This window comes from Pagrus pagrus (assembly GCF_965226575.1).
Source record: "Pagrus pagrus genome assembly, chromosome: 21".
NCBI classification, from domain to species: domain Eukaryota; kingdom Metazoa; phylum Chordata; class Actinopteri; order Spariformes; family Sparidae; genus Pagrus; species Pagrus pagrus.
In genome coordinates this window covers 3,738,165-3,755,832 of record NC_140208.1, presented here as the reverse complement: position 1 = coordinate 3,755,832, position 17,668 = coordinate 3,738,165, and the positions used below count along the sequence as shown (strand labels likewise).

General features: G+C 45.5%; 1 protein-coding gene across 1 annotated transcript; it reads left to right on the top strand.

The window, feature by feature from the left end:
* The first annotated feature begins 648 nt into the window (after positions 1–648).
* col1a1b (collagen, type I, alpha 1b) lies at positions 649–16,915 on the top strand. Its single transcript, XM_084341508.1, has 51 exons — positions 649–871; positions 2,334–2,528; positions 3,044–3,063; positions 3,210–3,245; positions 3,884–3,976; positions 4,389–4,457; positions 4,581–4,625; positions 4,793–4,846; positions 5,011–5,064; positions 5,263–5,316; positions 5,443–5,496; positions 5,595–5,648; positions 5,760–5,804; positions 5,915–5,968; positions 6,102–6,146; positions 6,277–6,330; positions 7,292–7,390; positions 7,515–7,559; positions 7,646–7,744; positions 7,839–7,892; positions 7,990–8,097; positions 8,354–8,407; positions 8,529–8,627; positions 8,737–8,790; positions 8,901–8,999; positions 9,114–9,167; positions 9,269–9,322; positions 9,434–9,487; positions 9,601–9,654; positions 9,849–9,893; positions 9,984–10,082; positions 10,534–10,641; positions 10,935–11,042; positions 11,206–11,259; positions 11,420–11,473; positions 11,575–11,682; positions 12,012–12,065; positions 12,513–12,566; positions 12,661–12,822; positions 12,917–13,024; positions 13,137–13,244; positions 13,353–13,406; positions 13,547–13,654; positions 13,748–13,801; positions 13,893–14,000; positions 14,100–14,153; positions 14,371–14,478; positions 14,560–14,842; positions 14,927–15,117; positions 15,216–15,458; positions 15,571–16,915. The coding sequence occupies exons 1-51, from the start codon at positions 790–792 to the stop codon at positions 15,715–15,717; spliced, it is 4,347 nt and encodes a 1,448-aa protein (XP_084197634.1). The 5' UTR covers positions 649–789; the 3' UTR covers positions 15,718–16,915.
* Positions 16,916–17,668: the final 753 nt, after the last annotated feature.

Genomic DNA, 17,668 nt, shown 5'->3' with positions numbered 1-17,668 from the left:
AATAAAAAGAAGAAGAAGAAGAAGAAAGAGTTTTAATATCTAGACAATAACATGAGAAGGACTCCCTCTCAGTGATGTCTGTACAGGAGAGAAAGCAAGAAAAGTTAGTCTCCAAACGTTAATGAGCCTCAAACATCCTCCATCTGGATAGCGCTCCGTGCGTAAATTGCGCACGCGTCAGTCTAACTGACAGTACATGGAAGACATCTTTTTCCTCATCAGTACATAAAAGCACTCAAAAAAAAAAAAAAAAACTTCCTCAAATACATATCCTCAATAATCTGGGGCCTAATGAATCTGTTCTGTTCATAAAAGCATCCAGAGTCCAGACAAATAAAAAATCAGCCCAGCGGTACTGTCTCAGGTGAGATGCCGAAAACAAGAAAACCCAACAAAAGCCTCAATTAGGAAAAGTCCATGGAGACGCAGAAGATGATCAAACACGTCTGAACGGTGGCGAGCCGTCGTGTAAATGATGAGTGTCCTCATCATCCACGTTTGAGCTGAAACGTGAACTTGTTTGACATGTTTTAAGACGGCCCCTCTCCTCTGATGAAGGAGGGACTCTGACTTGAACATGTACAAGTTGTCTGGTGCGCACGGGACCTCCCCAAAAATTTTGGCATATAAAAGCCAAGCTAACTCATTTGTTTAGGCAGTAGGGAGTTTCTGCTAGGGTCTGGATTGGAGTTATACACAGACCGGACCCTACCGTGTATGAGTGGTGTCTGAGGAGAAAAAGAGGATTCCCCCCTTGCCGCAAAGAATCTACATGTCTAATATTTAGACATGTTCAGCTTTGTGGATATTCGGTTAGCGCTGCTGCTCAGCGCAGCAGTACTTTTGGCCAGAGGTCAAGGCGAGGATGATAGTAAGTATCACTTTCAAACATTGATTTGAGTTGTTTTTGGGACTGTGGCACCGTCAGGATGTGGATGATAGCCCGCAAGGATGCTGAGCGGTTCCCTGGAACAGATCGTCCTCTGCGGGACTCCAGTGGGAAGAGATTGTGAAGGTTGTTACACAGGGAGGCGTTTTGATGGGTTTTTCTTTGGAGATCTGGAGGCGAATAGGGATTTCTAGAACTTTTTCTTTATTGTTTGCTGCTCTCACGGACGTGCAGATACATGCTCACCGTGCGCAAAACCTGAGGGGAGCAGCTGCAGTGTCTCAGATGCGCAATGACAGGACATTAAGTTCAAAGGGAGATGCAACAGAGTGCAAGACAGTTGGAAATGGCAAAATCCATTTGATTTAATCTTAATTATGTTGACTTTGGGACGTAGTTTCCATCAGTTCTGGAAAAAAAATGTATCCAACGTGTGCCAAAGTCTATAAATCCAATCACTTGGATTTTTCTTTGTAGTTTGATCATTAAAGCATCCAAAGTGAGCAGAGGAAACTGAGTTTGGCAACCCAACTGGAAAAAATGACTTTCCCCCCAGTATAATGTTAAACTTCTGCACTTAAGCTTCTTAAGACGCCAAACTGAACTAAAAAAGCGTTTTCATCCAATTTGCGTAAAATCAGACATGGTTAGCAGAAAATAAGGACAATGGAAAAATGTTTTAACTCTGACGTCGACGGTACCAAAAAAAAGTCTAGACTTCAATTAATCACCATGTAGAGGAGGGTGCGGATCACCTCGTTTTACGGGCTAACAGCGCCGCTCAGTGGCAGATACTGGAACTGCGCATCCATCCTCCAAACCTGGGTCCTCCTCCTCCCTCCTCTGAGGCCCAACCACACATCCAGCAGCTTGAAATGTGATTAGAGCCCAGTGTAATTTTCCACTTGTACTTTTTGAGGAGAACTCCTTATTTCTACATCTGATTAGAGCGACTTTAGCTGCCTGTTTTCTCACATTCGCCAGGCCCAAATGACTGTAACCTCCTGCAGAAAGGCACCAGTGGTATATGTTATTAGAAGCTCTGTTCCTGCTCACAAATCAGTCACCAAACACCAGATTTTATAAGATTTAAACTCCTCTAAAGCCAGTTTCTATGACCCTGATCTAGGTAGAGTGACGCAGGACAAAAAATGTCAAAGCTCATTAGTTTACAATCTCAACGTTGCAAATAAAAATAAAGGTCTGCGTGGGGAAACTGCTCAAAAGCTATTACGGATCATTATGTGTTTTTTGCAAGCAGAGTGTGGTGTCTGATCTAAGCTTATTGGGCACAGCTGGTTCCCATATGGTGCACATCTGTGCAGGTGTAGCCAAGGCTCAACACATTTTACAGAAGTCACTTCTTTAACTTAAAAACTCAAGATGCTCACTCTCTACTTGCATGTTTGATCTCACCAAACTCACCGCTGTTTCGTCCCCTCAGGCGCACCCGGCAGCTGCACATTAGATGGACAGGCTTACAACGATAAGGATGTATGGAAACCAGAACCCTGCCAGATCTGCGTCTGCGACAGCGGAACCGTCATGTGCGACGAGGTGATCTGCGAGGACACATCCGACTGCGCCGACCCCATCATCCCAGACGGAGAGTGCTGCCCTATCTGCCCAGACCCTGAGGGTACACCCACCTTCATCCTCCTCTCCAATTCTGTGGTTAATTAGCTTTGTGGCGCCACCTAGTGCCCGTCACCTCATCTCTGACCCATCCATGGCTCACTGGCCAGAGAATGGACGTGAGGCCCTAAGCCTGCCTGCTTTTCCAGAGGATTTTAATCCCGAAAAGAATCGCTTTGGATCTACCTTTGGTTCATTTCATTTTCGATATGCATTCTTTTAACACTGGATTATACCGGCTCTGTGGCGATGTAATTTCTCCCAACATGCCAACCTGTTCAGTGACCCTGCAGGGTGCAACAGGGCCACATCTCAACATTCACAGCAACATTTCACTACAGATAACATTTATAATCAAATTTAAGCACTGACTCCAGCCCGGACCTGCTTTAGATACATTTGACTTGTAGCCGATTTGTTTTTCTTACGATTGTTTTGTAAATGTCCAAAGTTATGAATGTGTGTCACATAAATGTTCAAGAGGTGTTGACGTTTTCTTTCTCTCCGTTGGTTCTGTAGGACCCCAGGTTCCCGAAGAGGTACTTTGCCCTTTAACTTTGCTTGATATTGAAACATATGAACCCAAACTTCATATTTGTCTCTCCTCGAGAGATGCTGGCATGACCCAGTTTAGTTTGTCATTATATTCAGCAGAGCCTAACTCCCTTTTTCCATCTGTTTGTAGCCACTAACAGGAGACGTTGGTGACAAGGGAGACAGGGTAGGTTCAAGAGACCTTTTCTGTCCTTCAATGCAAATGATGTGTTTTTTTTTATGGTAGTTGCGTGTAGATATGAATAACATTTGGACAGCTTTGTCTTTATAGATAAGTTTGAGCCGCTTTGCACGTTGTTGATTGTGTAGTTTTTTCCCCTGATTGCTGCCTAAAAATGTGAAAATCTGTGTTATATATTTGCTACAAACTACTCTAAACGTTGGTAAAGCTGCTATGACGTAGTTGGTGTTGATGACCTTTAATAATTAGGTCACAGGGTCAATAGGTCATCAAAAGTTCAAAGGTCACATCATGCAAATATGTTTATAAGATGTTGAAGTAATATGAAATTACTGTCGAGCGATAACAGGAAGCAATACGACTTTTTTTAGCAAATATTTATCAAAACCAGCTGAACAAAACTTCTATTTTTTAAGTTAAAGCAACTGTAATTTAAACAAATCATGTGGCTGAGCATGTTCAGCGTATGATTTTCATTTCAATATGTAAAATTATTTGATTAGTCTAATCTTCGTTGATTGGGCCGTGAGCTGTGACTTCCTAAAAATGAATGACACAAATTCATTGTAAATGATTAGTAAAGAAAAATGCTAACAGACTTTCTACCTTGAATTTTTCTGAAGGGTCTTCCCGGTCCTCCTGGCAACGATGGACTTGACGGACAGCCTGGCCTTCCCGGCCCACCCGGCCCCCCTGGCCCCCCTGGCCTTGGCGGAGTAAGTATCTCCACACGACGACATCCAGGAAGGAAATCTTGTTTGAAATTAGATCCATCTTAAAAACCCATGATAGTCCAGGTTAAAACATCTCTCGAAAGGCTCTTCTTTCTGCATCAGTTCCACCAGGAGAGGTTTTTTACTTCAGCACTGGGTGTGCAGACAGCTCCCTGGACCTCAGGTTGAGGTTCTGGGGGAATGTGCTGAATATCAAGTGTTGTTCTGACCAGTTTATTCAGTATCTGTGTTGTCTCTTAAAAGTTCTTACACCTCTACTGAATTAGAAATCTTCATACTGTAGCATTAGAAGTGACAACGAAGTCATCTTGAGGTGTCTTGTGTTGCTACATTAACTCTGAAGTTCTGGTCCTCTAAAGCTCAGTGACTAATTATTTATCTTCTCCTCCTGCAGAACTTCTCTCCTCAAATGAGCTATGTTGACCACTCCAAATCCAGCGGCCCACCCCAGCCCGGCCCAATGGTACGAAGGCTTTCCTCTTTCTCAACAAACCTTGAGCACTTTGTGCTCAGAACATCATGCTGCTCATTTTACAGACAAATAAAGAAAATCTAATGGCGTTTTTCTTCTCCTCCTCATCAACAGGGTCCCATGGGTCCCCGTGGTACTCCTGGACCCCCTGGCTCCTCTGTAAGTGGTCCCTAGGTTCAGTACTCACTTTGACACATATGCTAGCTAATTACACCATCCAGTCATTTGTTTCCTGTATCAGATGTGACACTGCACCTCAGATAAATACATGAACTTTAAAGAAGATATTGTGTTAATCTGTTGTTCTTGTTGTTGTTGTCCATCAGGGTCCTCAGGGTTTCACTGGCCCCCCTGGTGAGCCCGGTGAGCCCGGCGCTTCTGTGAGTACACAACATTTTCCTTTAAATTTGCCACTTCCTGTACTCTGTGTTCCACTTCCTGCTGACACACATCTGCACATCCCCACTTATTATTGGTGATAAATAAATACCCCCTCATCATGATGCAGTTGGTGCTAATCCAGTCATTTATTGTGTTTTTTTAGGGTCCCATGGGTTCTCGTGGTCCCTCTGGCCCCCCTGGAAAGAACGGAGATGATGTAAGTGGTTTATTGATTATTGTTCATCCCTCTTTAGGAGGCGATTCACAGCTTTAATTGGTTCTGCAAACACCAAACAGACATGAGCTAATGGTTTTTATCTCCTTCTCTTATATTTATTGTTGTTATCCTTCTGATATATGTCATAAATCTGTGTGATGAGCACATACTGACCTCCTCTCTGTGCGTCTTCAACAGGGTGAGCCTGGCAAATCTGGTCGCCCCGGTGAGCGTGGCGCTGCTGGACCTCAGGTGAGTGACGCCCAGGAGATGGTTATACTTCCTGCTCAGTTGTAGAAAACTAAAACAATTAGACATTTTTTTACAGGTCGGTTATCATGCATGAGGCGTTGATCTTGTTTTCCTCCTCTTTTCCAGGGAGCTCGTGGATTCCCCGGAACCCCTGGACTCCCCGGCATCAAGGGACACAGAGTGAGTTTGTTGACCCAAAAAAATTCAGCATTTTCAGCTGCTGTGATGTTGTAACGAGTGGTGACTGACCTGAGGATGCTGATTGATCTTGTGCACAGGGTTTCAGTGGTCTGGATGGAGCCAAGGGAGACAGCGGACCTGCTGGCCCCAAGGTAGGATAGTCGGACACTCATCGTAGATTGACCTGAAAATTTCAGTTTGAAGGCTGGCAGCCATTCCAGTGTGATTGTCTCTGAGCTTATTCTTGTTGTATTTGTTTACAGGGAGAGGCCGGTTCCTCTGGTGAGAACGGTGTCCCCGGCACTATGGTACGTTTTTGTCTCATCACAGTTAATTTGTTGGTTGTCTGTTTTTTCTTTAAGTTTCATCTGATTCACGGTGACCTCGCTAATATCATTCTGTTTTTTGTCTTCTGTAGGGTGCTCGTGGTCTCCCTGGTGAGAGAGGCCGCCCCGGACCTCCTGGACCTTCCGTGAGTTAAACTTTTTAATTCTGACTGCTTGTAAAAGTTAAATGCTACATTGGATCTATTTACAGCAGCTAGCGAGCAGCTCGTGTCCAGTCCTGCAATTATCACTTTGATCTAATCTCTTCCTCCTCTGCAGGGCGCTCGTGGTAATGATGGCAACACTGGCCCTGGTGGACCTCCTGTAAGTATTATCTTTGTTGTTGTGACATCATCACCTGATGCTATATTGAAGGGTGTGATGCACTGCTCTGTAATTAGCATTCCATCAAAGCTATGGACGTCTGCTAACAGCGTGTCTTATATTTTTTTAGGGATCTACCGGACCTGCTGGTCCCCCTGGATTCCCCGGTGGTGCCGGTGCTAAGGTAAGACACCCAATACATTGATCACATCCAATAAAAAGATGCTCCATCAAGGCTTTTTATAGTTAACTAAACCTGAACTAAAAAATAAACCTTGGTGTGAAAAAGTGAAAGAAAGAAAATACACAATATTACAAGTACACAGGTAATAGTGCCAAAAACACATTAGTTTTATGAGTGACAAAAATTAAATAAAAATTAATGTGAGTCAATTTCCTTGACAATCTGCTGTGTTTGTACTGTACCACCTTTTCTGAGCTCCTTACATCTCGCTCCTGACAAATACCCATACTGATATTAAAAACTAAAACTAACTCAACATTTTAAGATATAAAACTGAACTGAAACAAGTGGAAATAACCTGAATCAAACAAACAAAACAAAAAAAATAATGTAAAACACCAAACTGGATGTTGTCCTTTAGTCTCTAACGAGACTTAGGAGGAACATGACACTGATCTTAACCCCTCTCCTTCTTTGTTACCTACCTGACCAGGTGTTTCAATAACCTCCCTGTTCTTGTGCATTAGTAGGAAAACAGTGGGCATTAACAGTCTGTAAGAATAAAGCACTCGTAGGATCAATATCAACAGTGGGGAAACTTCCTGATGCTACTTCCAGTTACTCTCTTTGCACAGTCGGCCCTTACCGAGGTGTAAAAATATCTGGCCTAATAATGTGCACGCCAGGTGAACAGTGTAGCCACCAGATGGCATCAGCACACCTCTAATGCCACCTCTGTTGCATCCCCGCCTCTGTTGCCATCAGTGAAGCATCAGTTATAATATCGTGACACCTTTTTTACGAAGTCACACACACCTGGATATATCAAGAACCAGGAGGAGTCGTTCACATGCATATTTCAGACACGTACGATCTGTTTATGACTTTGATTTTTGCTTCTTTAAGACACTTATTATATTGAAGATGCAGATTTCTGAGACTCTGTTGCTTCCTTCCACAGGGAGAGGGTGGTCCTCAGGGAGCTCGTGGAGGTGAGGGACCCCAGGGAGCTCGCGGTGAGCCTGGTAACCCCGGACCTGCTGGACCCGCTGGACCTGCTGTGAGTAGATACTGGACTTTTCTGTTTGCTTGTTTGTTTTTTCAGAATCAGAACCATAGAAAAATAGAAACCCTGAATGCAATCGAATCAATGTTAATGTTTATTTCCTTCCTTCTGTCAACAGGGTGCCCCCGGATCCGATGGATCTGCCGGTGCTAAGGGATCTCCTGTAAGTGTCATCCTCATTGATCACGTTTGTTCCTCTTGAATCCTGCACATCAGGTGTTCTGACCTCCAGACTCTCCATCCCCACAGGGTGCTGCTGGTATTGCTGGTGCTCCCGGTTTCCCCGGCGCTCGCGGCCCTGCTGGAGCTCAGGGAGCTGTTGGTTCTCCTGGTCCCAAGGGTAACAACGTGAGTAGACAATTGAATGTACAAACTGTTTATATTGTTATAGACACACAGGATCATTGGACAGCCTAAATAAAATGTGTGTTTCCGCCAACAGGGTGACCATGGTGCATCTGGACCTAAGGGAGAGCCTGGTGCCAAGGGAGAGCCTGTAAGTTACATAATACATAAACATCTTGCCTTTAATTTAACTTTCTGTGTGATTTTAGGAAATGAATTGTCTCTAACGACCTTGCTTTATTTTCCAGGGCCCCGCTGGAGTTCAGGGACTTTCTGGCCCCTCTGGTGAGGAAGGAAAGAGAGGAGGTCGTGGAGAGCCTGGTGGTGCTGGAGCCCGTGGACCCCCTGGAGAGCGTGTATGTGACCTAATCTTTCACATCAGCTTCTGTCGGATAGTGAAGTTGCCTTTGAGCAGGGACAAACCTCTTGATCATGGGCCATTTCCCACTGCCTTCAATTAATGTATTAGTGAAGTTACAATCAAATCTCCATGTTCAACCTTTTAATCTATCTTCCTTCAAAGCATTTCAAACAGTTAAAGTATGTTAAATTCCCAGGGGGATTCATCCCTACAGTTTCTGACATGGTCTTGTGTGTCTGTCTCTCCATTAGGGTGCCCCTGGTGCTCGTGGTTTCCCTGGTGCTGATGGAGCTGCTGGTGGAAAGGTGAGTTGGCGAGTCGACCCAATGAGTCCTCAAACAGCCAAAAACCAGGAGAAAGCTTGCACGACACAAACAAAACGCCAATGCAGAAAACTCTCCTGACTCTAATTCCCTTGTATGACAGGGTGCCCCTGGTGAGCGCGGTGCCCCTGGCGCAATGGGAGCTCAGGGAGCCACTGGTGAGTCTGGTAGCTCCGGTGCTCCTGGCGCCCCTGGATCCAAGGTGAGCTCTACGACATTTTTCTTCAGATGCAACATTTCTGTGTTGATGAGCATGTGTGTATTGTTCGTCTTCGTACTCACTCACTCACTCTTTGGCCTCCCCTCCGTAGGGTATGACCGGTAGCCCTGGCAGCCCTGGCCCTGATGGCAAAGCTGGACCTGCTGTAAGTTCTGACTCATAAATAGTTTCTGAACAACAGCTGAAAACAGTCTCTTTAATCATGATAGGAGAGTTTTTTCTTAAGTTTTCCCCCTGTCCTCTGATCATCATTAGGGAACCCAAGGACAAGACGGGCGTTCTGGAGCTCCCGGACCCTCTGGACCCAGAGGCCAGCCCGGAGTGATGGGATTCCCCGGACCCAAGGGAACCGCTGTGAGTAAACTGCCACACTCATTTTGGTTCGAAACACAAGAATAGATCTACATATTTCAGAAGGTGCCAGTGATATCTACATCAGTGTTCAGATTATGTGGTTCTTCTTTACAGGGTGATGGTGGTAAGCCCGGAGAGAGAGGTGGTGCTGGTGCCTCTGGCGCTGTTGTAAGTACACAAAATGACACAGATCAAACTCTATTCTCTGTACAAATTGTTTTCTATCAAAGCTAAGATTGATAATTGATTTGTGATGTTTTCGTTGACAGGGTGCTCCTGGTAAAGATGGTGACGTTGGTGCTCCTGGACCTTCTGGTGTTGCTGTATGTATCTCCTCAAACCATTATAATATGACTGATATTACCAGCAGTATTTAGTTACACAGCTGTTTTATCAGTTGCAAGTTTTCTCACCATTTTCTTCTTTCTGTTCAGGGACCTGCTGGAGAGAAGGGAGAGCAGGGACCTGCTGGTCCTCCCGGATTCCAGGTAGGTTTCAGAGCGTCTCAGCAGCCTGAATGCTGTCCTCTTGTTTTTGTTGCAATAATCCTGAGCTGTTCCTCTTGTTACACTAAAATCTTGTACCTTTCTCCCATGTGCAGGGACTTCCTGGACCCCAAGGTGCTACTGGTGAGACTGGCAAGCCTGGTGACCAGGTAAGAATCGCAGAAAATTGTAAATGTCAAAATCTTTGTTCCGTATCTTGGCATGTTTCTGCTTGTAAGGTCGCCTTGCAGGTGTATTTTATGACATACTGCAGCCAGTTTTCCCAGTGTTGTGTGAATGTTTTGACGTTTGGTCATCAAGTCTTCATGACGACCTTGTCTTCCCTCCCTCTTCTTCTGTTCAGGGTGCTCCTGGTGAGGCTGGACCCTTCGGCCCATCTGGACCAAGAGTGAGTATCTAAGAAACAAAACATCTTCCTCATCCTCTGGTCTACAGCTAAAACTGGTTGTAACCGATTGTGTCCCCTTTTCTTCTTCAGGGCGACAGAGGTTTCCCTGGTGAGCGTGGTGCTCCTGGTGTTGCTGGCCCAACTGGACCCCGTGGTGCTGCTGGCCCCGCTGGTAACGATGGAGCCAAGGTGGGTTAGGATGTCAATTTTTTATTTTTTTTGGATATTAGATCTCAATTTTTGGCCTCCTCCAGTTCTTGATAGACCTGACATAAACACATACGTTACAAATATATAATACACCGCTGCATAAAGCGTTCTGCCCTTACATCATACCATGCCATTTATAGCTGAGACCTTCACACATTTGCATGAGCCTTGCATGACCTTATTAAAATGCTTTACTTTTGAGTGACCAACCATTTTGCGACAGTTTCTCACTGAGCCTTGAACACAGTTCAGCGGGGAGGCCTTCAAACAAACATCACGAAAACTGTCCTTTATTTTACTTTCCTACATGGATGTAGCTAAAAGAAAAACAGTCGTTGTCATGGTCCTCTGTTGGTTGTTGTTTACTTGCAGTCGCCTGAATGGACATTAATGTGTGTATTTCTGTTTCTGTGTGTGTGTGTGTGTGCAGGGAGAGCCCGGTGCTGGTGGTGCCCCTGGTGGTCAGGGAGCCCCTGGTATGCAGGGAATGCCCGGTGAGCGCGGAGCTTCTGGTCTGCCCGGAGTCAAGGGAGAGAGAGTAAGTATCACACCTGCTCAGCTCTATTATGGGTCAACAGAAGTGTTTCTTAAGTTTGTGAGACAGTAAGGAGTCAAATATAAAGTTTATTGAGGAATAAAATAAAATAAAACTGGATCCCAGAACGCTTGCCAAAATGCATTTGGTGTTAATCTGCCTGACGATTAGTCAAACGTTGTCTATAAAATGTGAGCAAACAAAGACAGAAATATTTGTTTGTTAAATTTTTGGGTTCTTGTAACTAAGTCAGGAAGAAAACCCTCATAAGTAATCTTTCAACTTTCTCTCTTCAGGGAGATGCTGGTGGCAAGGGAGGTGAGGGCGGTGCTGGCAAAGATGGCGTTCGTGGTATGACTGGTGCTATCGGAGTCCCTGGACCTCCTGGTGCTCAGGGCGAGAAGGTAAGATATCTGCTAGATTGGTGTTAAGGATTCACTTCAGTTCTGTTTTTGTTAACTTTGATGTCTGGATTTTGCCTTAAATTTGGTTCCTTGGCACAAAATGTCTTGGAGTACCAAGCGACTTGTCTGCTGACTTCCTGTCCTCCTTCATCTCTGGTGTTAGGGTGAGGGTGGCCCCCTTGGAGTTGCTGGACCCACTGGACCTCGCGGTGCCCCTGTAAGTTCTCCGCTAGACACACACCTGACTGAGAGCTAGAAAACAGACATAACATAAACTTTTTACTGGATCTTCATCGTCAGAATGCAAAATAATATGACATACGTTGTAAGTTTATGACTGTATGACCCTAAACCTTCTCTCCTCATTACTTCAACAGGGTGACCGTGGAGAGGCCGGACCTGCTGGACCTGCTGGATTCGCTGGACCTCCTGTAAGAATCTCACACATCGACAGATTTAGATGCTTTCTATCATGTAACAACACAGTCCAGGCATGTCTTGAACTGTTTTTTCTCTTGCCCTCCAACCTCAGGGTGCTGATGGTCAGCCTGGTGCTAAGGGAGAGTCTGGTGACTCTGGACCCAAGGGAGATGCTGGTGCCCCCGGACCCGGTGGCCCTGTCGGAGCTGCTGGACCTCAGGTAGGGCCCACGTGTCATAACACAAGTCCCAGCATGCCAACTTCTCTATGTTATTAGCATAAGAGTGCTAATTTACCAGATTATATATATGTTTTAATTTACTTGGCCTTTATTTAACCATGTTTGGCTCACTGAGGTCACGGATCTCTTTTACAAAGGAGACCTGGTCCTGAATGGCACCAACACAGAGTTTTCAAGCTTATAAAAGAATAAGAAATAGGAAAATAGAAATAGAGTTAATAATGAATCTCATGTGGTCATATTGTTTATGGTGATTATTAGATTGTGCTTCTTCTTTTACTCACAAATGGGGTTTTTTTTGTCAACAGGGACCTGCTGGTCCTCCTGGAGCCAAAGGTGCTCGTGGTGGTGCTGGATCTCCTGTAAGTATCTGATTGTCTAGTGAGATTTTGTACACTTACATCAGCAGCTCCCAACCTTTTTCCTGAAGGGATCTCTTTCCTATTCATTGAGTAAACTGACGACTGCTGACTTCTTCTGAATATTTCTTTTTTTCTTTTTTTATTGGTTTCGTGTTCAGGGAAGAAGTTTTACTTAAAAGAGTTTAGGAAAAGAAAAATGAAAACAACAACAGATAATAATAAAACAAAGGATGAGACAGTTGATGCTCTGGAATACAAAACACACGAACAAATAGTTTTCAGATATTTTATATTATATAAGTAATAACTGTAGAATTAACCTGAATAGAGACGCAATAACTGCAGGAAGTTTAAATCTAGAAGGCCTTGCAGCCCCTAGTGAAGCTTTATTGACAGGATGCTGCTTGAAGTCTCATCTTTTCTCTCTGTGTGTGTGTGTGTGTGTAGGGTGCTACTGGTTTCCCTGGACCCGCTGGAAGAGTTGGACCCTCTGGCCCATCTGTAAGTCTACTCTAGTCCACATCACAAGCAGTAATAACCAGCCCAATCTTGTGTATGATACCATCATGACCTTGAACCTTCTACATGTGTCCAGGGAGCTAGTGGAGCACCTGGACCCGCCGGACCCGTCGGCAAAGATGGAGCAAGAGGAGGCCGTGGTGAGACTGGACCCGCTGGTCGCCCCGGTGAGGCTGGTGCTGCTGGAGCCTCAGGACCCAGTGGAGAGAAGGGATCTGCTGGTGCCGATGGTGCCCCCGTGAGTTCCCACTGTGATTCTTCAACAGCTGTTCTGTCAAGGTTTTTGGCCACCTCAAATGTACTAAAGTGATCTGTTCTTTCGTTCTGTGCAGGGTGCTCCTGGACCCCCCGGACCCGGAGGTATTGCTGGACAGCGTGGTATCGTAGGTCTCCCCGGACAGCGTGGAGAGCGTGGTTTCCCCGGTCTGCCTGGAGGTTCTGTGAGTACTCAACATGACCACCATGAAACAAGCGAAATAGGTTAACAAAGTCAACAGTAAAAAAAGACATGAATAATACTGTATATTAATTTCCCCTCTTGCTTTTCTTCAGGGTGAGCCCGGAAAGCAGGGACCATCTGGAATCGTTGGTGAGCGTGGACCCCCCGGACCTGCTGGACCCCCTGGACTGTCTGGTCCTAGCGGAGAGGCTGGTCGTGAGGTAAGAGGCTGCGATCGACCGTATACTCGCTGCGAATGCACCTACAAATTCACACTGTATTAGCGCTGATCAACAGTTTTGTTGACCATTCTTGTTGCTCTGCCACAGGGATCTCAGGGTCACGATGGTGCCTCCGGTCGCGATGGAGCCCCTGGACCCAAGGTAACCCTCCTCATCTGGATTCATCTCCATCATCCTTAAAAGTCATGAAACATGAAAACACCCCAAAAATTCTGCTATGTTATACAACATTAGCCTTAGCTTCCAAGCATTGTCTCACTGGATGTTTCCTCCTCCTGTAGGGAGACCGTGGTGAGTCTGGTATGGCCGGACCCCCAGGAGCCCCTGGTGCTCCCGGTGCCCCCGGAGCTGTTGGTCCCTCTGGCAAGTCTGGTGAACGTGGAGAGTCTGTAAGGCCCCTTCCTGCTTATCTTTATCTGTTGAAAGATGGAATTAAATCCAGTAACTTGACTTGATTTTTCTGTGATCTGATTTTCCTGTAGGGTGCTGCTGGTCCTGCCGGCCCTGCTGGTCCTGCTGGAGTCCGTGGTCCCGGTGTACGTAGTTACATATATAAACACAATAGTTTTGAGATGTTGCGCTACTCTTGTGTTGATTGAATGTTGACCTCCTGCTGCTTTCATTCAGGGCCCCGCTGGAGCTAAGGGAGACAGAGGAGAGGCTGGTGAGGCTGGAGATAGAGGCCACAAGGGACACAGAGGATTCACTGGCATGCAGGGTATGCCCGGACCTGCTGTAAGTAAAAGTTTGTTGTTACTGCATGAAACAAACTCAACTTTTCTCAATCGTTCTGGAGTGTGTAATATTGATATTCACATCTTGTTCCTCCTCTAGGGTGGTTCTGGAGAGAGAGGACCCGCTGGTGCCTCTGGACCTGCTGGACCTAGGGTAAGTAGATCTGTTATACAGCTAGTTATTCGCACTACCAATCTGGTACTTGGGGAGTCTGTGTTTAGTCTTTAGTCAGCACAAATCTGTTTATGTGCGGAAGCTGAGACCTTCTTCGAGGCTTGAACAGGCTGCCTGTCTAACCACATGTCAGTAAAATGGCAATCTGAATTGTTGTTTTCTCTCATTAAGACGTCATGTAACTTCTGCTCCACAGGGACCTTCTGGATCTAATGGCGTTCCCGGTAAGGATGGCATGAACGGTCTGCCTGGACCCATCGGACCCCCTGGACCTCGCGGTCGCAATGGAGAGATGGGCCCTGCTGTAAGTCGCACTACAACCTTTGTTTTAACCAAATATTTGGAGTGTTGCTGCAGTTTGTGAACAGCTGGTGTCTCCGAACAGGGTCCTCCTGGACCTCCCGGACCCGCTGGACCCCCAGGACCTCCCGGCAGTGGATTCGACTTCGTCAGCCAGCCCCTTCAGGAGAAGGCTCCCGATCCCTACCGTGGCGGCGGATACCGCGCTGATGACCCCACCATGATGCGCGATCGCGACATGGAGGTTGACACCACCCTCAAGACCCTGACCCAGAAGGTCGAGAAGATCCGCAGCCCCGACGGTACCCAGAAGAGCCCTGCCCGCATGTGCCGTGACCTGAGAATGTGCCACCCTGAGTGGAAGAGCGGTGAGTCCAGATCTGAGTCCTGCTGCAGCTCGTAGATGAAGTGTGAGATACGTATGAGCTCAGTTTTATGTTTCTTTGTTACAGGCATGTACTACGTCGACCCCAACCAGGGATCTTCTCTGGACGCCATCAAGGTCCACTGCAACATGGAGACTGGCGAGACCTGCGTCTACCCAAGCCAGTCCAACATCCCCATGAAGAACTGGTACCTCAGCAAGAACACCAAGGAGAAGAAGCACGTCTGGTTCAGCGAGTCCATGACCGGTGGATCCCAGGTAAGAAGTCCTAAAAAAAACAGTTTCCTGCATTAACAAAAATCCTCCTTACAAGTCCGTGACAGTAAAGCACCTTTTCTCCTCTCTCCACCCTGCAGTTCCAGTATGGCAGCGATGGAGCTGATACCGAGGATGTCAACATCCAGATGACCTTCATGCGCCTGATGTCCAACCAGGCTTCCCAGAACGTCACATACCACTGCAAGAACAGCATCGCCTACATGGATGCCTCCACCGGCAACCTGAAGAAGGCCATGGTTCTCGGAGGCTCCAACGACGTCGAGATCAGAGCCGAGGGCAACAGCCGCTTCACATACACCGTCAGCGAGGATGGCTGCACGGTGAGTTCTCTCTCTGTTCTCTCTCTTCATGCACCGATTCTAATTTAGAGATGCGAGATTTCGACCTAGGCAGATAAACGACTCACTTTCTCCTTCTTGTTCCTCTCCACAGTCACACACTGGCTCATGGGGCAAGACAGTCATCGACTACAAGACAACGAAAACATCCCGCCTGCCCATCATTGACATTGCTCCTATGGATGTTGGTGCACCTGATCAGGAGTTTGGCGTCGAAATTGGCCCAGTTTGCTTCTTGTAAAAATGAAAGAAATATGGACATGACGTTGTTGTTTTTTTTCTAGCAGTCATCTCTAAATCCTTTTTCTATGCATTCAAAACTCATTCGGCTGCCATTGGTCCACATGCTTTAAAAAACCACTCTACTGAAGACGGTGTTCATGTTTTTTTTTTCCAATCATGAGAAGTTTTTCGGGACTGCTACTTCAACCAACCACAAGGACACTTTAAAAAGAATCTTTTGTTTCCACTGGCAACAAGAAAATAATATATACTTGTGTAAAATTTCCCCCTGGAGATTAAGAAAAAAAAAAAAAGAGAGAGAAAGATCAACACACGCGATGAAACACAGGTGACTTTTGCCATTTTCTACCACTGCGAGAAGGACATTGAAAACAACAAATGATATGTACCATTTTTCCTGGTGTTAAATAAATTGTAAAAAGTGTGAAGCGTCTTCTTGTTCTAAATTCATGAAAGGGACAAAAAAAAAAACACCTGAGAGAGCACGACAACAAAAGCTCACCTTCATTGCAACATGTAGATGGCTACCTCATAACAAGAAGTCACCCCGCAGTGGTTTTTTTTTTTCTTAAACCAAAAAGGGTTCATTTTACACGAGTCTATTGTGGGGAAATAAACAGTCAAAGGTGCTATTAACACTTCAACGAGGTCCAGTTATTGGTGTTTGATGGTGATGGTGAGACTCTCGCTGTCATACTGTAATTATTGCCACTAATGCCTGCAGAACCTTTGGTGCTACTAAATTGACTCTTGTTGTCTGTGCAGTGCAAATGTTTTCTTCTTAAGTGTTGGTTAAAAGAGGTCCTCAGAAAAAAAAGGGGGCGATCACTGCAGATGTAATGCATGCAATCATGTCTTTGTAGATAAAAAAAAGAAAGCAAGTGACTCTGGTTCAATTTCATCTCCCTGCCCGTTGTGTTCAGTGTTGATCCTTCTTGTCTGTTTGCCCCCCCCCTCCTGTGGAAAAACTCCTCTTCACTAAAAAAGAAAAAACAGCACACATCTCCCACCCTGTTGTTTATGTTGTTTGTTGATGTTCTTTCGCGAAGGGTTTCTTAAAAAAGAATTTGAAGCAGACCCACTTTCATGGTTTAAAAAGAGAGATTCTGTACTTATTTTGTACATGTATAATAAATTGAGATGTTTTTAATTATTTTGGGTGCTGAAATAAAGCATGTGAAGTGGTCTACTCAGTGGCTGAGTTTTCACTGTCCTGTTTCTGCAACTGTTGTGAAACTGCTGTCGTAGGATAGTCCCATTTTTTTTTTTACTGAAAGCTGCATTTCACATTTTCCAGACGACTTCCACCAGAGAGATATCGTGCATGTTCTGGTACTGGAGATTAAAATAGAGAGTCTGGAAATCAACTGTTCCACAACAGTTTGCACTGAACACATTTCTGTTAAGCAGCAGTGAAAACAAGGCCAATATCCAAACTCCAACCTGGCTTATCCTCATCGTTGCACACACATCACCTGCCTCCAAAATCCTTTGAGCTAAAACCGTAGACAATGCGAAAATCAGATGTTAATCAGACATGAGTGAAGTTGTCCTCAGACCAAGCTGTTGACATGAGAGATGTTCCTGTGTCTGAGCCCAAAAGATCCTCAGATGAAGACACACCGGCGACCCCTTCTGGACTTCCAGTGCAACAGCAGCTGCTGTAAAGGGAGGCTCCACACTAAATCTATAAAAGGATGGAAGAAAGATGTCTGAGCCGTCACTCGATGCTGATGACTGAGCAGCGGTTCCTCTTTCTGGATTTCTGTTCACGTGATTGAACCGATCCAAGACGACTGATATCTTTTAACCTTTCCTGACTCCCTCAATTGATTTAGCAGCTGAATCTCTGAAGTCGACTGTAGCAGATGCAACTCTGCAAGGTCGTGACACCAGATTTGTTCATGGTATTCAGCCTAGTTGAGTCAACCTCTACCTGATGTACATCC